General features: G+C 48.4%; 1 protein-coding gene across 3 annotated transcripts in view; it reads right to left on the bottom strand.

Moving 5' to 3' along the window:
- Positions 1–3,494, bottom strand: part of LOC141253115 (transducin-like enhancer protein 4) — a 147,591-nt gene extending 144,097 nt beyond the window's left edge. For all 3 annotated transcript variants that reach the window (XM_073670874.1, XM_073670878.1, XM_073670885.1), the window contains exons 1-2: positions 2,734–3,494; positions 428–525 (exon numbers count right to left, since the gene is read on the bottom strand). In XM_073670874.1, the coding sequence (XP_073526975.1) occupies positions 428–525; positions 2,734–2,778 (143 nt within the window). In that variant the 5' untranslated portion in view covers positions 2,779–3,494. The remainder of the gene's footprint in view (positions 1–427; positions 526–2,733) is intronic.
- Positions 3,495–21,163: the final 17,669 nt, after the last annotated feature.

Here is a 21,163-nt window from a genome sequence, read left to right as displayed (position 1 = left end):
AAAGAGCGCCAAGTTTTTTTTTTGTTTTATTCTGCACAGCGGGATATCAACTACATCCCACTTCTGCGTTGCCAAACATGTTTACCATGTACATCCAGCAAGCCTTTTAAAGCACTCACCTGTGATCTTAGGCACTGGAGGATGTAATCCACACAGGTGAGATCACCTCCAGGTAAGCTCCACCAGGGCATTCGTACCATTGTTGGAGCAGTTCAGCAGTTTATAATAGCACATGCTTGGAACCGGAGATAATAGGGATACTCTACTACATATTTGGCTTTGAGGAGAAGAAGGTGTTTTAACTGGTATTTCCTATAGGAAAAGGCCAAACCCTTTCAACGGTTAACACCTTAAGTACACACACGGAGAAAAAACTGACAACAAGGGCTAAGCAAACAGAAGGATCAGCTAAAGTAAACAGTATTACCTGTGGTACTGAGCCTGTAAAAACTGAAACTCCTCCTTAATCCGATCACACGATTCGGATATGGTGAATTTGAAGGGCTGAGCTGGCTGATGCGGAGCCTAAAAACAAGAAATATTAATTATGAAACGATCAGGCTAGGCTGTGTCTTCTCGGCCAAAAAGGCGTGGGTCTGCCCTATAAAGAGGAGATGATTATAATCCGAGCACAAACCCAAAGTCCAAGAATTGTAAAGAGATTACAAGCAGTTCCCAAGCAGAACCCTATAATAAATGAATAAAAGGCCATCTGGAAATCACAAATTATTTTTGAATGACCCTTATCATATGTGCAGCCCAGAACGGATACAGCATTGGCAAGAAAAAGATACAATGCATCTAAAATAATAATAAATATTGACTTAGAGGTGAAAAACAAAGAGCAGACACTTGAATGATCAGGATTTATTGATAAGGTAAGAATCTAAACTGCATCCTGATTGTATGAATGCTAGAGAGGTGTCATTGTATGTCAACAGTCCAAGGGCCGCACCATGAGCGTCCATCAAGGTCCGCCACCTTACAGCCCAATGGTACATCAAACCCACAGGCAAAAATGAAATAAACTAGAAGGGGGAAAAGCTGTTCCTGCGTCTCCGATTTCAACCACTCTACAAATTAGTTTTGTCTGCGCCTCGAAGAAAATGGCTACAACACGGCATGTTTTTTTCCTTTCTCTGAGGTCATTTGCCAGAGAGAGAGGAACATCAGATCATTTGGGCGGAGGAAAGTCAATCTCCTATCAGCCTCCCCTGTCTACACAATAGTGTCTTAAAGGATCACTGTATGTTTCAATTACATTGGACTTAATAGCCGGAAATGCGAGGAGCCAACTTGTTAGGACACGGCCTCCATGGTGATTATTACACTGAGCGCATTCATTAGGGACGTTTGTAGGAAAACAACCAAAATATGCAGCATGTTTTTCTTTCTTTGCCCTAGAATAATAGGATCAGAATTACACCCAAGCCGATATGAACCTACAAATTATCTATTTATTTTATTTTTATTGGGGGCGGGGAGTTGTTTTTTCTTTACTTTGGGTTTTATAGCTTTTTTTGTTTGGACAGATTTTCTTCCTTTTGGGGTACATTTTGCATCTACAGCATTGGTTTTCTGGTTGGGATGTTTTATGTCACTTTTTGGTGCATATTTAGGTATATAACATTTATGAGGGATGGGATGTTTTCCTTGACGTTTGGTGCAAGTTTTGGGTCTATAGTTTTTTTTTTTTTTGTTTGTTTTTTAGTGTTTGTTTGGGATGTTTTATGCCATTTTTGTTGGATGTTGTGGGTCCATGGCATCGTTTTTATATTTGCTTGGGATGTTTTAATATCATTTTTGCCTTAAGTCTGGGGTCCATAGCATGATTTTTTGTTTGTTTTACGTCACTTTTAGCACGTTTTGTGTCTATAGCATTATTTTTTGTTTAAGGTCATTTTTTGGTGCATGTTTTCGGTCCATAGTATTTTTTTTGGTGCACCTTTTAGGTCCATGGCATTATTTTTTCTTTTACGTCACTTTTGGTGCACATTATGAGTCTACAGAATTTAATTTTTTTTAATATCCATTTCTCTATAGTTTTTTTTAAAACACCAAAATAAAGAACTACATAGTAAAACTGTATAAAAAAAAAGCCAGAAAAAAAACAAAAAAAAACAAAGTGTGTGCATGAAGGAAGTGTGAAGTGAAGGGGGGAGGTCTCGGCACATCTTCCATCACCTGGCTGTCAGGGTGATAAACGGAGATGAACCAGGGGGCATTCTACAGAAATGTCCATCTCCACAGAGCCCCCCAGCAGAGGCAGGGGTCAGGGATGAGGAGCCCCCACTCCCTGTGCATTATGTGAGGAGGAAAGCACACAGTCCAAGATAAGCAGAGCAGGCAGGGAGGAGGGGGCAGCACCGGCCAGTGGAGGCAGCAGGCAGGAGGGGGCAGCACCGGCCAGTGGAGGCAGCAGGCAGGAGGGGGCAGCACCGGCCAGTGGAGGCAGCAGGGAGGAGGGGGCAGCACCGGCCAGTGGAGGCAGCAGGGAGGAGGGGGCGACACCAAATGTTCCAGCAGCTCACTCCATATGGGGGACATAATGGCTTCTTCAGCTCCACTGTCCCATCATGCACACACAGCTGAGGGGGGGCTGAGGAATGCACCGAGGACCACCGAGCACCAGACAGACACACACGACGGGAGGGAACAAAGGCGGCGGCGGCGGCAGCAGCCTCCTCCGCCGCGCGCCTGCCCCCCCCGGTTAACCCTTCCCCGGCCACTCACCGGGTGCCTGGACTGGGGGTACATCTTGCTCAGGTCGCGAATCATCCAAGCTTCTTGTTAGGAGCCTCTCCCAGGAGCACGAAGGTTCATTGACTAATTGTCGGAGAGGAGAGGGGGGATCCCCCAGCGAGGAGGAGGAGGAGGGAGCGTGTGATCCAGCTAATGACAGGCTGCCCCCGGGCTCCTGGGCTAATAGCAGAGCTAATGTTACCGGGCAGCCGGAGGGGAGCGCCGATCACCCCCCGAGCCGCGCCGCGCACATTCCACGCTCAGGACGAGCCCGCTCTCATTGTCTGCACACTGGCTGGGGATGAGGTGACACCCGATCCAAGCAGATTCCCACGCACGACACCCGCAGCTCCCGTGGAACAAAGCGCCTGTCAGATACAACTTTGTGACGAGTAGAGGAAGCACTTGGCAGCGAGCTTTCCCCGATCTCCTCCGACGACCAAGTTGGCGGCTCGAGCGATTTCCTCTTCTCTTGTGGAGTAGATGTCCGCTCTTTTCAACCCTTAAATCCCAATCGTATGAAGTCTCCCTCGTTTTTATTTTCTCCTCCAACTCGACCAAGATCTCCCAGAGTGATCAGCCACGCACAATTCAGCAGATGGGGTGGAAGAAGGAAAAATAGTGCTCATAAAGCTCCGTCCCCACACCAGCCAGGCTGCCGCTCACAGCAGCTCCAACAACACGCTCTGTGTAGGTGACTTCTATGACCAAATTTAGCAGCAGCAAATCATTAACATTCTGATACATATTCACAACATTGAGGCGAGACTCGCGAGGCTGCTGGGAGTTGTAGTCCACAACCTTGGCATTCCGCGTTGGCTAGTATGTGTATTATGCTCGCAGAAAACCACAACTCCCAAGATTCATTGCAGAAGTTAGTCCCGCCCGAGGAGCCCAGCGCTGGCTCTGGCTGACCTATCAGAAGCATAGGAACGTTAATCGCCTCTCTCCAATGACTGCCTATCATTTCCTAGCTGTCCAATAGTAGAAGGGCAAGGAGCAGCTGTCAGTGGCTTACCCCCACGTGGGGTACAGACCAATCCGACTCATTCTTCTCCCTCTGTCATCCAATAAGATTCCGAGTCTGTCATAAGCCCCGCCATGGGCGGTGTGATAAGTGGGACGAGGGCTGGAACTTCTCATAACGAGCGTTCAAACAGGGGAAACATTTGTCCGGCTGTCAATCAAAGTAACGTGGGCCACTTGCTCGCTGCCTGTGTGTGGATGAGCTGCTGCTGCTCTGTGTGGCAATCTGTGGTGAAAACAAGCATGGAGGCATGAGGAGCAGGAGAGGAGGGGTGCTTGTCCTCCTCCATTACCGGCCGCACGTCCTCCTCCCTTGTCCTATGTTAGCTATCACCCACATCAAGGAATGCTGGCTAATTAGAGGCCGGTGTCTCCTTAAAGAGACAGGACCAGCCTTGTGCAGCGTGCTGACAAATCCCCGCTAAGTGCGCGCACGGCTCCGGTACAAGCCACTTCCCTTGGCTCATAGCAATTTTACGCGCCACTGGAGCTGGCATAATTTCCCTGTGAAGGAGAGGGGAGGAGGGCGAAGCTGTTCTGTGCTATTTACAGCCCCGACAAGCTGCTCGGATGGCTGCGCCCCTAACCCGCCCGAGGGGGGCTCAATCGGCTGCCTGTGCGATGCTCTGCACGAGCGATGCTCTGCACGGATGGCTGCCGGCCGGATCCCCACATCCATCAGGGCGACTCTTAGGTCGTGACCTGCTTCCAGTCACATGACCCCTCCGAGGATCCAGCTTTCCAGGCATTTCTGTAATGGGGCTTGTTCTGTTGTTCCTTCAGTTCATGTAAACAATAAGTGATGAACTATTGTGGAGTTCACGTGTGCTGACACCTAGTGGCCAAGCGGCCTGCACTGCAGAGAGTGCTGGAGAAGCATTGTCCTCTTCCCTAGCCACGGATTGGATTGGCCAAATAATCGAAGGGTCTGTTCATACCGACCGGCGGCACCATGCAACCCCTGGTCGGGAAACGACTGATCAGCAGTCAGACAGTAGGCGATGCGCCCGGAGCGATCTATATCGGATGACTCAGTGCGCACAGGCTGTCGTCGCCCTCGGCAGCGCCGGCCACTTGTCTTTCTCGGCGGTCCTGTTTACACTGGACCATGCACCTCCAAGAACGATGATCTTTTATGCGGCATAGAATATAATTTCACTCGATGACCGTGTTTTGCTCGTTCATCGTTGGGTCGGCAGCCTGTTTCTACAGCAAGATAATCGTGAAATGAGCACGCACTATTATCTTCCAGTGTAAATGCCCTTTTATGTGGGCAAAGATTAAAGGTGGGGCCCCCAATGCTAACATATTGCACTGTCACACAAACATTTTTGTTCAGTTATGGGTCTGAGTGGTGGAACCTCTGTGCTTCGGTGCAGGGAGGGACCAGAGGGGCGTGACTAAGTGCCTACTCGGACTGACCCGGTCACATGGCGGCTTAGTACGGGTAGGCAGGCTGCGGGCACGGCAGGTAACTAGCAGGTGCTCCAGGCCGGCTGGTGGGCACGGCAGGTTACTGGCAGGTGCTCCAGGCCGGCTGGCGGGCACGGCAGGTTCCTGGCATGTTCTCCAGGCTGGCTGGCGGGCACGGCAGGTTACTGGCAGGTGCTCCTGGTAGGCAGGCTGGTGGGCTCAGCAGGTTATTGGCAGGTGCTCCAGGCTGGCGGGCACGACAGGTTACTGGCAGGTGCTCCTGGTAGGCAGGCTGGCCGGCTTGGCAGGTTACTGGCAGGTGCTCCAGGTAAGCAAGCTGGCGGACACAGCAGGTAACTGGCAGACTGGCGGGCAGAACTATTAGACAGAATGGCGGGCAGGACTGGCAGGCAGCGGGACCTGAGGGCTGAAGCAGGTGTTAGCACACGGAACAACAACCTTGCACAGGCACCTCCATTTTGGAGTAGGTGCCTTATATAGAAGTCCTCTGGCCAATGACCCAGGACTCTTTAGGTTGGCGCACGCGTCCCCTTTAAGAGGGAGGGAGCGTGCACACGCCCTAAGCACAGTGTGCGCCACAGCAGCAGGGGAGCAGGAAGACGCCGGACCAGGACCGCGCCTGTGAGGGGAACGGCGTCTCTGCCTGGCAGGAAGCAGAGACACCGATGCTACAACAAGAACCAATTTCAAGCTGTTAAACCAGCACCAATATACAGTACTCATGACGTTCGACATTTTAAAGGAACTCTGTCAGCACAGAATGACTGGTCAAACCAAGTACAGGCGCTCGGTGCATCATGGCGGCCAATCATTTACATACACCTTCCCTCCTGCTGGTTTCCATCTACAGTATCTCCACCCTTGTCTGGCTCTATGAAACCAGAGCTGTCAATCAAATAAGAGGGTGGTGGGATGTATGTAAATGATTGGCCGCCATGATGCACACTGGGTGGTTGGACTTCGTTTGAACAGTGGTTCTGTGCTGACAGTCCCTTTAATGGCTGCTGTACACAGGCTGACGAAGAGTGATGGGGACACAATGATTGCTAGAATGATCGTTCTGTCCCCATACATATCTGCAGCACACATCCTTTTTACACCAGGTGAAGTGCTGCTGAAAACAATTTTCTTCTGGCATTCACAATCCAAACACCTGCTCAATGATTGTTCTGCTCGTCCTCTGAGTGATTGTCGACATGTTTACACCAACGAATGCTCATCTGCACTGTATGTCACACAAAACTGCAGGTTATACACACTGTGTAACACACTGCATATTATAAACACACATTGCGTGTTATATACATACCCACGTACACTGTATGTAACACACCATGTTACAGATTGTTACACACAAGCTGCGTGCTACGCACACAAACACTGCATTTTATATGTACACATATACTGTATGTTGCACACACTCACCATGGTGTTATACACATTACGTTACACACACACTGCATGCTATACCCACTGCATGTTACACACAAACATAGTGCATGTCAAACACACACTGAATGTTACTTACACTGTATATTACGCACACTGTATATTATACACACTCCATTCTACACAAACTGCATGTTACACACACTCCATGCTACACAAACATACTGTATGTTACAGGCACACACTGAATGTTACACATATACACACATAGTATGTTACACACAATGCATAACACACACTTACAGCATAGAGGACATACCAGGCTCTCTCCTGATTCACTTCTCAATACTCAAGCATAGGGAAGGATGAAAAATCTGAGTCTAGCCCCCACTGCTAGATTGGTGGAACAGATTAGACAAATGATTCATATTGTGAAGAGGATGTCTTTTCTTTCCTTGAGATTGACTTTTCAGCTCCTATCATTTTATTGTCAGGGTGGCGCCTTTTCTGGTTTGGAAAAGAGAGCCTCTGAGAATTAAAGGGTACCCTCATTATACACTGCTCAAAAAAATAAAGGGAACACTCAAATAACACATCCTAGATCTGAGTGAATGAAATATTCTCATTGAATACTTTGTTCTGTACAAAGTTGAATGTGCTGACAACAAAATCACACAAAAATCATCAATGGAAATCAAATTTATTAACCAATGGAGGCCTGGATTTTGAGTCACACCAAAATGAAAGTGGAAAAACACACTACAGGCTGATCTAACTTTGATGTAATATCCTTAAAACAAGTCAAAATGAGGCTCAATATTGTGTGTGGCCTCCACGTTCCTGTATGACCTCCCTACAATGCCTGGGCATGCTCCTGATGGGGTTGCGGATGGTCTCCTGTGGGATCTCCTCCCAGACCTGGGCTAAAGCATCCGCCAACTTCTGGACAGTCTGTGGTGCAACGTGACGTTGGTGGATGGAGCGAGACATGATGTCCCAGATGTGCTCAATCGGATTCAGGTCTGGGGAAGGGGCGGGCCAGTCCATAGCTTCAATGCCTTCATCTTGCAGGAACTGCTGACACACTCCAGCCACATGAGGTCTGGCATTGTCCTGCATTAGGAGGAATCCAGGGCCAACCGCACCAGCATATGGTCTCAAAAGGGGTCTGAGGATCTCATCTCGGTACCTAATGGCAGTCAGGCTACCTCTGGCGACCACATGGAGGGCTGTGCGGCCCTCCAAAGAAATGCCACCCCACACCATTACTGACCCACTGCCAAACCAGTCATACTGAAGGATGTTGCAGGCAGCAGATCGCTCTCCACGACGTCTCCAGACTCTGTCACGTGCTCAGTGTGACCCTGCTTTCATCTGTGAAGAGCACAGGGTGCCAGTGGTGACTTTGCCAATCCTGGTGTTCTGTGGCAAATGCCAAGCGTCCACCACGTTGTTGGGCTGTGAGCACAACCCCCATCTGTGGACGTCGGGCCCTCATACCACCCTCATGGAGTCGGTTACTAACCTTTTGTGCAGACACATGCACATTTGTGGCCTGCTGGAGGTCATTTTGCAGGGTTCTGGCAGTGCTCCTCCTATTCCTCCTTGCACAAAGGCGGAGGTAGCGGTCAGCTGCTGGGTTGTTGCCCTCCTACGGCCCCCTCCACGTCTCCTGGTGTACTGGCCTGTAAAACTGGTAGCGCCTCCAGCCTCTGGACATTACGCTGACAGACACAGCAAACCTTCTTGCCACAGCTCACATTGATGTGCCATCCTGGATGAGCTGCACTACCTGAGCAACTTGTGTGGGTTGTAGAGTTCGTCTCATGCTACCACGAGTGTAAAAGCACAACCAACATTCAAAAGTGACCAAAACATCAGCCAAAAAGCATTGGTACTGAGATGTGGTCTGTGGTCCCCACCTCCAGAACCACTCCTTTATTGATGGTGTCTTGATAATTGCCAATAATTTCCATCCATTGTCTATTCCATTTGCACAACAGCATGTGAAATTGATTGTCAATCAGTGTTGCTTCCTAAGTGGACAGTTTGATTTCACAGAAGTTTGATTTACTTGGAGTTATATTCTGTTCTTTAAGTGTTCCCTTTATTTTTTTGAGCAATATATAAATATATATATACAGTACAGACCAAAAGTTTGGACACACCTTCTCATTTAAAGATTTTTCTGTATTTTCATGACTATGAAAATTGTACATTCACACTGAAGGCATCAAAACTATGAATTAACACATGTGGAATTATATACTTAACAAAAAAGTGTGAAACAACTGAAAATATGTCTTATATTCTAGGTTCTTCAAAGTAGCCACCTTTTGCTTTGATGACTGCTTTGCACACTCTTGGCATTCTCTTGATGAGCTTCAAGAGGTAGTCACCGGAAATGGTTTTCACTTCACAGGTGTGCCCTGTCAGGTTTAATAAGTGGGATTTCTTGCCTTATAAATGGGGTTGGGACCATCAGTTGTGTTGTGCAGAAGTCTGGCGGATAGTCCTACTGAATAGACTGTTAGCTGCTTTTTTCTTGCCATAATACAAATTCTAAGTAAGGAAAAACGAGTGGTCATCATTACTTTAAGAAATGAAGGTCAGTCCGAAAAATTGATAAATCTTTGAAAGTGTCCCCAAGTGCAGTTGCAAAAACCATTAAGCGCTACAAAGAAACTGGCTCACATGAGGACCGCCCCAGGAAAGGAAGACCAAGAGTCACCTCTGCTTCTGAGAATAAGGTTATCCGAGTCACCAGCCTCAGAAATCGCAGGTTAACAGCAGCTCAGATTAGAGACCAGGTCAATGCCACACAGAGTTCTAGCAGCAGACACATCTCTTCAACAACTGTTAAGAGGAGACTTTGTGCAGCAGGCCTTCATGGTAAAATAGCTTCTAGGAAACCACTGCTAAGGACAGGCAACAAGTAGAAGAGACTTGTTTGGGCTAAAGAACACAAGTAATGAACATTAGTCCAGTGGAAATCTGTGCTTTGATCTGATGAGTCCAAATTTGAGATCTTTGGTTCCAACCACCGTGTCTTTGTGCGATGCAGAAAAGGTGAACGGATGGACTCTACATGCCTGGTTCCCACCGTGAAGCATGGAGGAGTAGGTGTGATGGATTGGGGGTGCTTTGCTGGTGACACTGTTGGGGATTTATTCAAAATTGAAGACATACTGAACCAGCTTGGCTACCACAGCATCTTGCAGCGGCATGCTATTCCATCCGGTTTGCGTTTAGTTGGACCATCATTTATTTTTCAACTGGACAATGACCCCAAACACACCTCCAGGCTATGTAAGGGCTATTTTACCAAGAAGGAGAGTGATGGGGTGCTATGCCAGTTGACCTGGCCTCCACAGTCACCAGACCTGAACCCAATTGAGATGGTTTGGGGTGAGCTGGACCGCAGAGTGAAGGCAAAAGGGCCAATAAGTGCTAAGCATCTCTGGGAACTCCTTCAAGATTGTTGGAAGACCAACAAGAGAGAGAGACTACCTCTTGAAGCTCATCAGGTCCCAATAATGTTAACCCTTTGCTATCTTCTATATGCCGCGATCTATAGTGATCGTGGCATTTAGAAGATAGTGAGAGGAGAGTGGGTCGTCCACTTACCTCTCCGACGGCTCCCTGAAGTCTTACAGGACCTGCCGTTGTCATGGCAGCCAGAGGTCACATGACCGCCTCCGGATCTGCCATATATCGTGTCCTGCTAGGCTCAGCCTGCAGCTGAAGTCTGGCAGGAGACAGACAGTGTGAAACATGTATATTGCATTGCATGAGAACAGTGATTAGAAAAATAAAAATTAATGTCCCATACAGGGACTAAGTAAAAATGTAAAAAAAAGTCTAAAAAATGTTTTCAAACTGTTAAAAAAATCACAAAATAAATAAATAAAATATTAAACCAATAAATCCATATATTTATACAAAAACAAAAAAGGTACACACATTTGGTATCGCCACGTCCGAAACAACCCGATCTATAAAACTGTCACCGTAATAAAAATAAATAAAAAACGGAGCAAAAAACTATGCTTTTTCATCATGTCGCCGAACAAAAAGTGGAAAAAAATGCGATCAAAAAGCAAAATGGAAATAAAAATGGTACCTCTGAAAACGTCATCTTGTTCCGCAAACAAAAAGCCGCCATACAGCTCCATCAGCCGAAAAATAAAAAAGTTATAGCTCTCAGAATAAAGCGATGCAAAAAAAATATTTTTTCTATAAAATCGTTTTATTGTGTAATAGCGCCAAAACATAAAAAAAAATACAGTAAGTGTAGTATCGCTGTAAACGTACTGACCCGAAGAATAATGCTGCCTTATCACTTTTACCACATGCAGAACGGCATAAAAAAAACCTCAAAAAACAATTCCTGAATTGTTGGTTTTTGTTAATTTTACCTCCCTAAAAACGGAATAGAAAGCGATCAAAAAATGTCATGTACCCAAAAATGGTACCAATAAAAATGTCAACTCGTCCCGCAAAAAACAAGTCGTCACATGACTCTGTCGGCCGAAATACAGTATGGAAAAATTATAGCTCTCAAAATATGGCGATGCAAAAACTAGATTTTGAAAAAAAAAGCGTCTTTTAGTGTGTGACAGCTGTCAGTCATAAAAACCCGATATAAATCTGGTATCTCTGTAATCGCACCGACCCGAAGAATAAAGTAATCTCATCACTTATACCGCACGATGAACAGCGTAAAAAATAAATAAAACCAATTCTTCACCTGCTACTGATTTGTTTGTCATGTCTCCCAAAGATCGCAGTAAGGCTCTGCTCACATTTATCCTGCGCTCTGAGCTGAGCGCTTACACCATTGGTTCCGTGTAAATCTCTGAAATACGTGATTCAGACGGAACCCATGACGGAAGATTCCCTGTAATGAGGCAGATATAGGCCACTGTGGATGCCGTCTGGCCTGTGATCCCACGGTGTCATTTTTTTTAGGCGTGCATAAAAGTGCGGTTGGCCACAGTTTTGTGCACTTCTGAAAAAAAGGACACCGCTAAACAGAGGCCAGACGGAGTCCAGAGTAACTCTGCTGCCTCATTACAGTGAATGGATCCCGCAGGGGTTTCATCTGAATTACATCACTTGGAAATTTAGATGGAAACCCCGATGTAAATGCTCAGCATAGAGCGCCGGATAAACATTATGTAAAATGTTCCCAATAAAAGCTTCAACTCAGTCCTCAAAAAAAGCTAGTCCCCACTCAGGTCCGTTATCTGTTAAAAATATAAGGGACTTCCAAGTTACTGGTAGCAGAAAGGCTCTGGAAAAGCGAAATGGCCCTTTCCCCCCAAAAGAAATTCAGAAAATTTTGTGCTCCCAAATCCAAATGCCTATTTTAAAATAATTTCTTCTCCAATTGTCAAATAGCGCTCCGTCCCTCCCAGATCTCGCCGTATGGCTAAACGGTACGATACAGAGACATATGGGGTATTGCCACTTTTAGAAGAAATTGTGTGACACATTTCGGCACCATTTTTACCCATTGCCCTGTGTGAAAATGTAAAATCTGAGGGTAAAACATCTTTTTTGTGGTAAAAATATAATTATGTTTTCTTCACTGCCCAATGGTATAAATTTAAAAATTAAAAAATACTCACTACTTCCCTAGATGAAATCCTTGAGAGGTGTAGTTTACAAAATTGGGTCACTTGTGGGGGTTTCTGCTGTTTCGGCATGTCAGCGACTCTTCAAATGTGATATGGTGTCTGCAACCTATCCCAGCCAACATAGTGCTCCTTTCTCTTCCGAACCCTGCCGTACACCAAATCAGTGGTTTTCGCCCACATATGGGGTATCGGCGTACTCAGGAGAAATTGCACAACAAATTTCATGGTGCAATTTCTCCTGTTATCCTTATGATAATGCAAAATTAGGGGATGAAAAAACATTTTTTGTGGGAAAAATGTGAAAATTTTATTTTTACGGCTCAATATTATAAACTTCTGTGAAGCACCTGGGGGTGCAAGGTGCTCACCACACATCTAGATAAGTTCCCTAAAGGGTCTAGTTTCCAAAATGGTGTCACTTGTGGGGGGTTTCCACTGTTTAGGCACATCAGGGGCTCCCCAAATGCAACATGGCGTCCGCTAATTATTCAAACAAATTTTACATTCAAAAAGTCTAATGGCGCTCCTTCCCTTGCGAACCCTGCAGTGCGCCCAAACAGTGGTTTTCCCTCACATATGGGGTATCAGCGCGCTCATGAGAAATTGCACTACAAATTGTATAGTCCATTTTTCCTGTTACCCTTGTGAAAATAAAAAATTGGGTCTAAAGTAACATTTTTGTGAAAAAAAGTTGAATGTTCATTGTTTTTTTCCACATTCCAAAAATTCCCGTGAAACACCTGAAGGGTTAATAAAGTTCTTGAATGTGGTTTTGAGCACGTTGAGGGGTGCAGTTTTTAGAATGGTGTCACTTTTGGGCATTTTCTGTCATAAAGGCCCCTCAAAGTCACTTCAAATAAGATGTGGTCCCTAAAAAAATTTTTTTGTAAATTTTGTTGGAAAAATGAGAAATCGCTGGTCAACTTTTAACCCTTATAGCTTCCTAACAAAAAAAAAATTTGGTTCCAAAATTGTGCTGATGTAAAGTAGACATGTGGTAAATGTTATTTATTAACTATTTTGTTTGACATATCTCTCTGATTTAAGGGCATGAAAATTCAAAGTTTGAAAAATGCAAAATTTTCAACATTTTTGCCAAATTTCCGATTTTTTCACAAATAAACGCAAGTGATATCGAAGAAATTTTACCACTATCATGAAGTACAATATGTCACGAAAAAAACAATCTCAGAATCAGGGGAATCCGTTCAAACGTTCCAGAGTAATTACTTCATAAAGTGACAGTGGTCAGAATTGAAAAAATTGGCCCGGTCACGAAGGCAAAAACATGATCTGGTGCGAAGTGGTTAAAAGAAACATGAAAGCATAATGCTAATCTAATATAGCACATCACAGCTGCGTCAACCCACTCCAATGCTCATTTAGTTGTTTCTTCATCAGGGGGTCAACTTTTACTTGCCTGATCACAGATCTAATACCATGCAATACTTTTGTACTGAAGAATGGTAAATCTGTCAGATTTACACTAACACTACGCCTGTTTAGACCCTGCTTATTGCAGGGCTTTAAAGGCCACCGTAGCTAGCTAACCCAAAGTCTATGACATGACCTCGGGTTGCCATGGCAACTACCGGCACTCCGCATTCCAGGGTGCCGATAGGCTGAAGGGGAGATCCTTCCTTCAAACAACTATCTAGATACTGCTGTCACTATTGATATACAGCTGACACCAGCTGATGATGGTGCCAGCTGTGGTTTGATGCGGTGCCATTATCGTGCCATACTTGTACAGCGGTTAGCGGGAAGTCACCTCCAATTGCGGCGTACATGTACGGCAGATGTTGAGAATGGATTAGAAAAAAAATACTTCTCTCCATATTTATCTACTACCCAGCAATCCAGCAGTGCAGGAAAGAGACAACTCTGCTCTGACACACTGTTCTCTGACATATTGTGTGATGGCCTTAAGGGACATCATCCTTTCGGCTGCTCTCTGCTGTCACAAGGATGTTTCAGGAACTTCACTGCCCAACGGGTCGCAGATGAGAGACTCAGGGGCTAAATCTAATGTGTGTGGAGGCTTTAGAATCAGAGATCTCTCTCCTTTAAAAGCAAGTCTTGGTTCTGATTGCCAGTTCACATCAGATCCTAGGCTTCCGCTCTCTTGTTGTTCTAGTAAATAAACCAGGCTGCACCTTAAAAGTACTATTTTAAAACTCCAGTTCTGGACTTGTTTGCTACTTGAGTTTCTAATCAATGTTAAAATCAGACAGGTGATTTCAGAATTAAAAACTCTACATTTCCATTCAATATTTTTCAAGTCATTAATGTAAAATGGATACCACAGATACTTCTATGAATCATATTCAAATCCATAGTGATATGAGGATGTTTTTCTCCTTTCCTGCTAAAAGAGCTTCCACTGTACTATAAAGGTGTTCAACAATATTTTGGAGTGTTTCTGTTGAATATTTTCCCATTCATCCAGTAGAGGACTTAAAGTCTGTCAGTCCTGTAAAGTTCTTCCACAGTAAAATAACCTAACCATGCCTTTATGTCTGGAACACAGAAGGATCTTTCCCAATCTGTTCCCACAAAGTTGGAAGCAGGCAATTGTCTGATCACTGCCAGCACTTATAAGCTGATGGTCGTGTGACCATCAGCTGATCGCTGCCGGCACTTATCAGCTGATGGTCACATGACCATCAGCTGATCGCTGCTGGCACTTATCAGCTGATGGTCACGTGACCATCAGCTGATGATCACCCTGGGAACATTCGGCAAGAATGTTGCCAGGGTGTTAAGTTCACCGGGGCTGATCAGCTGATCTTCAGCTGATCAACCCCAGTGACCTCTTGCAGCCTGTATGTTACGGATCCGGGTGGTGGAACCTCTGTGCTGCGGTGCAAGGAGGGACCCAGAGGGGCGTAACTAAGTATCAACTCAGACCGACCTAGGTCATACGGCGGCTAACGACTCCGTGACCAGGGAGGGAACGAGCTGAGGGACCAGGTGCTACTCTGGGGACGACCTTGTAAGAGAGCAGGTGACTCCCACGGGTCAGATGGCTGAGACTGACCGATACTGCAGATGGGCACAGCAGGCAGGCTGACGAGAGATCCAGGTAGATGAACTGGCAGAGACAGCAGGCGACAGGCTGGAGCCTCTAGTTAGGCTGTCAGGTGGTCACGGCAAGTGACGGGAAGGAGCCTCCAGGTAGGCTGACAGGTGGTCACGGCAAGTGACAGGCAGGAACCTCTAGGTAGGCTGTCAGGTGGTCACGGCAAGTGACGGGCAGGAGCCTTCAGGTAGGCTGACAGGTAACAGGCAGGTGCTTCCAGGTAAGCAGGCGGGCAAAGCCCATAGATAGACTGGCGGACTGAACGAAAGACAGACTGTCGGGCTGGAGAGTAGTCAGGCTGGCGGACTGGACTGATAGTCAGGCTGGCGGGCAGGACTAGTAGTCAGGCTATCAGCGGGACCTGAGGGCTGAAGCAGAGGTAAGTACACTGTGCATCAACTATTGCTCGGGCACCTCCATATTGGAGGAGGTGCTTTAAATATGGGAGGACCTCCGGCAATAGGCCGGGGACTCCTTATGGCGGCGCGCGCGGCCCCTTTAAGAGGGAGGGAGCGCGTGCGCCATAAGCACAGTGCCCGGGAAGCTGCGCACGCCGGCAGAAGCAGGAAGAGGAGCGCTGGAGGACGCCGGGCAGGGAGCGCGGCAGTGAGAGGGACGGCGTCTCCGCCTGGCAGGGGGCCGAGACGCCGATGCTACAATACACCCCCCCCTTTACGCCCTCTCTTTTTTAGGCCAGAAAGAAATTTTTCAAGGAGAAGCGGGGCATGAATGTTCTCCCTGGGTTCCCAAGTTCTCTCCTCTGGGCCAAACCCCTTCCAATCCACCAGAAAAAAAGTTTTTTCCTCTTACCCTCTTGGTGGCCAGAATGTTCTCTACCTCAAAAATGTCCTCAGCGGAAACCGGAGCAGGGGGAGTACCTGGATTGTTGGAAAAAGAATTAAAGACAACTGGTTTGAGGAGAGATACATGGAAGGAGTTGGGAATCCGTAAGGTGGCCGGGAGTTTTAACTTGTAGGCCACTGGGTTGATTTGTTTGAGGACTTCAAATGGACCGATGAACCGAGGACCCAACTTGTAGGAGGGTATTTTGAGCCGAACATGTTTGGAGGAGAGCCAAACCTTGTCTCCCAGACGGAATTGAGGCGGATCCAGACATCTCTTGTCAGCATATCTCTTCATCCGCTCGGAGGACTGAAGAAGTGCGGACCTAGTATTTTCCCAAATGGTGGAAAATTCGCTGACCAGAGACTCCGCGGCACGGTTGTCCACAGAAGTGGAGACGGGAAACGGAATCCGGGGATGTTGACCATAAACTGCAAAGAACGGGGACTTGGAAGTCGATTCGCTCTCATGGTTGTTGTAGGAGAATTCGGCCCATGGAAGGAGGTCCACCCAATCGGTATGGTGAGCATTAACAAAGTGCCAGAGGTAGCTGGTAAGGATCTGGTTGATACGCTCCACTTGGCCATTGGACTGTGGATGGTAAGCGGAGGAGAAATCCAGGGTGACATCCAGCAGCTTACACATAGCTCTCCAGAAGCGTGAGGTGAACTGAACCCCTCAATCCGACACAATGTGGAGGGGTAGGCAATGGAGACGGAAAATGTGAAGGAAAAAGTCCTTAGCCAGCTCTGATGCAGACGGGAGACCAGGCAGAGGGATGAAGTGGGCCATTTTAGAAAAGCGGTCGGCGACCACCCAAATGACTGTACAGCCGGCAGAAACAGGGAGATCTGTAATAAAGTCCATAGCAATGTGTTGCCAAGGGGCTGCAGGTACGGGAAGAGGCAGGAGGTGACCGGCTGGAAGATGTCTGGGAACTTTGTTGCGGGCACAAGACAAACAGGCCGAGACGAAGTCTACCACATCCTTGCGCAGGGTGGGCCACCAGTAATGCCGGGTAATGAGCAGGAAAGTTTTCTTTTGACCGGCCTGGCCGGCTAGTTTAGATGAATGACCCCAGTGAAGAATCTTCTACCGATCTGGAACTGCTACAAGCGTCTTACCGGGTGGGAGACGAGTCAGATCTAAGGGGGCTATACTCATCACTTTGGAGGGGTCGATGATGTGCATAGGCTCCTCCTCTAGATCGGAGGACAGAAAGGATCGGGACAAGGCATCAGCTTTAACATTCTTGTCCGCCGGGCGGAAATGTAGGATAAAGTTGAAGCGAGCGAAGAACAAAGACCACTGGGCCTGACGTGGATTGAGTCTTTGGGCATTCTGGAGATATGCAAGGTTTTTGTGATCTGTATAGATGATCACTGGGTATAGAGCCCCTTCAAACACGTAACGCCACTCCTCCAGCGCCAATTTGATGGCTAGCAGTTCTCGGTCTCCTATGGAATAGTTGCGCTCAGACGAGGAGAAGAGTTTGGAGAAGAAGCCGCAGGTTACCATTCTCCCGGATGAAGATTTTTGGGTGAGCACCGCTCCGGCTCCGGAGGAGGAAGCATCAAGCTCCAGGAAGAACTGTTTGTTGCAGTCCGGACGGTGCAGCACTGGGGCAGAGGAGAAGGCTTGCTTTAAGGAAAGGAAGGCCTCCTCAGCTTCGGGCGGCCATAGCTTGGGATTTGCTCCCTTACGGGTGATCGCAGAGATGGGAGCAGTCTGGGAAGAGAAGTGTGGGATGAAGAGACGGTAGTAGTTGGCGAAGCCCAGGAATCACTGAATCGCCTTCAACCCCTCCGGACGGGGCCATTTTAAGATGGCAGAGAACTTCTCGGGGTCCATTCGTAGACCTGTCTGGGAGATAATATAGCCCAGGAACGGAAGGGAGGTCTGCTCGAAGAGGCACTTCTCAAATTTGGCATAGAGGTGATTCTGCCTGAGCCTAAGCAGGACCTGACGAACATCCCTCCGGTGTGTGGGAAGGTCCGGAGAGAAGACCAAGATGTTGTCCAGTTACACCACCACGCAGGAATATAGAAGATCACGGAAGATGTCATTGACTAATTCTTGGAAGACGGCAGGAGCATTGCAGAGACCGAAGGGCATTACACGGTATTCATAGTGACCGTCCCGGGTATTGAATGCCGTCTTCCACTCGTCTCCTTGACTGATCCGGACCAGGTTATACGCCCCACGTAGATCCAGCTTGGAAAAGATCCTAGCACCCTTAAGGCGGTCAAACAACTCGGAGATGAGTGGCAGGGGGTATTTATTTTTGACCGTGATTTGGTTGAGTCCTCGATAGTCTATACAGGGGCGTAGTGAACCATCCTTCTTGACGAAGAAGAATCCGGCTCCAGCCGGGGAGGTAGATTTCCGGATGAATCCCCTAGCCAGATTCTCCTTAATGTATTCCAACATGGCCCGGGTTTCGGCCGACGACAACAGGTAAATACGCCCACAGGGTGGAGTGGCACCGGGTACCAGGTCGATCGGGCAATCATATGGCCTATGAGGTGGCAGTGTCTCTGCTTCCTTTTTGTCGAAGACATCTGCATAGGGCCAGTAAGGTGTCGGTAAACCGGGTAAATTAGCCGGGGTGAGGGACGGACGAACCGGGCGGACCGGGACCAGGCAGGTCTTATGGCAATCCTGCCCCCAAAGGAGAACTTCACCGGATTGCCAGTTCAGCACGGGTTCATGTCTCTGAAGCTAGGGTAGACCTAGCAATAGGGAGTGAGAGAGACCGGAAAGCACATGGAAGGATATCCTCTCAGAGTGCAGCTTTCCTACCTGCAGGGTTATAGGTTCTGTGACGAGCAGGATGGTCACCGGAAGGAGTCTTCCATCCACAGAGGCGACTGGCAATGGTTCAGCCAGAGGTTTGGTGGGAATGTGATATTTCTCTACCAGGGACTGGGAAATGAGGTTCCCAGCAGCTCCGGAATCTAGGTGTGCAATTTCAAAGTAGCGGTTCTCTCCCCAGGAGATGGAGACAGATAAAGTCAGGGAAGGAGAGGGTTTACTTTTGCCTAGGACAACCTCTCCGAGCGGTCCTAGATACTGGCGTTTCCCAGCTTCACCGGGCAGGAACGGATGAAGTGCTCCTTACTGCCACAATAGAAACAGCTCCCCTCGGCTCGGTGTGACTCTTGGCGAGATTTGACCAACTTGGTCTGGTCGACCTGCATACGTTCGGGCGAGCGTGCCCGGGGAGTTGCTAATTGAGAGACAGGTCTCTGGAAAGTAGGAGCAAGACGAGGAAATCTTCACTCCCGGGTAGTCTCTTTAGCACGTTCCAGGAAACGGATGTTGATCCGGGTAGCTAGCGACACCAGGTCATCCAGGGTGGTAGGAATGTCCCAGCCGGCTAACTCATCCTTAATCCGGCCGGAAAGGCCCTCCCAGAAGATGGACACCAGGGCCTCGTTGTCGCAGGCAAGCTCAGAAGCGAGGGTACGGAACCGTATGGCATATTGGCCCACGGTGAGGCTCCCTTGGCGGATACGAAGCAAAGAGGAGGCAGTAGAGGTTTTTCGTCCTGGTTCATCGAAGACTTTCCGGAAAGCAGTGAGGAAAGATGACAGATCGGACACCAGGGGATCCCCTCTCTCCCAGAGGGGATTTAGCCATGCCAGTGCTTCCCCAGTGAGGTGAGACATGATGAACGCCAGCTTGGCCCGGTCGGAGGGAAACTGATGTGCCAAAAGTTCAGAGCGGGGTCGCCTCCAAAATGAGGAGGTGCAGAAAGCCGGGGACCTAGGTTGGATGCCGTGGTATTGGTGGGCAGCGGCGCTGCCAGAGCGGGAGTCGCACGACTCGAGGCGGACACAGGTGGAACAGTCAGTGTGTCCAGGCGGGAGTTGACACTCCGCAGGAAGTTCAGGATGGTTTCCTGTTGGGATCTCTGACGAGAAACCTCCTGGTACAGGTCAGAGAGCGAGGGAGCTTGGGGGCCACCAGGTTCCATGGCCCGAGCAAACTGTTACGGATCCGGGTGGTGGAACCTCTATGCTGCGGTGCAAGGAGGGACCCAGAGGAACGTAACTAAGTATCAACTCGGACCGACCTAGGTCGTACGGCGGCTAACGAATCCGTGACCAGGGAGGGACCGAGCAGAGGGATCAGGTGCTACTCTGGGGACGACCTTGTAAGAGAGCAGGTGACTCCCATGGGTCAGATGGCTGAGACTGACCGATACTGGAGATGGGCACAGCAGGCAGGCTGACGAGAGATCCAGGTAGATGAACTGGCAGACAGCAGGCGACAGGCGGGAGCCTCTAGGTAGGCTGTCAGATGGTCACGGCAAGTGACGGGAAGGAGCCTCCAGGTAGGCTGACAGGTGGTCACGGCAAGTGACAGGCAGGAGCCTCTAGGTAGGCTGTCAGGTGGTCACGGCAAGTGACGGGCAGGAGCCTCCAGGTAGGCTGACAGGTAACAGGCAGGTGCTTCCAGGTAAGCAGGCGGGCAAAGCCCATAGATAGACTGGCGGACTGAACGGAAGACAGACTGTCGGGCTGGAGAGTAGTCAGGCTAGCGGACTGGACTGATAGTCAGGCTTGCGGGCAGGACTAGTAGTCAGGCTAGCAGCGGGACCTGAGGGCTGAAGCAGAGGTAAGTACACTGTGCATCAACTATTGCTCGGGCACCTCCATATTGGAGGAGGTGCTTTAAATATGGGAGGACCTCCGGCAATTGGCCGGGGACTCCTTAGGGCGGTTCGCGTGGCCCCTTTAAGAGGGAGGGAGCGTGCGCGCGCCCTAAGCACAGTGCCCGGGAAGCTGCGCGCGCCGGCAGAAGCAGGAAGAGGAGCGCTGGAGGACGCCGGGCAGGGAGCGCGGCGGTGAGAGGGACGGCGTCTCTGCCTGGCAGGGGCAGAGACGCCGATGCTATACTGTATACTGGCAAGGGTGATTTTCCACCCCTGTCAGTATACATTGCTGTCTTCTACAGCAGTGACATCAGTGATGGCTGATGTCACTGCTGTAGAAGTGAC

The sequence above is a fragment of the Phyllobates terribilis genome, unplaced genomic scaffold, assembly GCF_046119375.1.
Source record: "Phyllobates terribilis strain yellow unplaced genomic scaffold, ASM4611937v1 Scaffold_1__5_contigs__length_1240528914, whole genome shotgun sequence".
NCBI classification, from domain to species: domain Eukaryota; kingdom Metazoa; phylum Chordata; class Amphibia; order Anura; family Dendrobatidae; genus Phyllobates; species Phyllobates terribilis.
The sequence above is the reverse complement of the archived record's forward strand: the minus strand, read 5'-3'. Positions and strand labels throughout refer to the sequence as shown.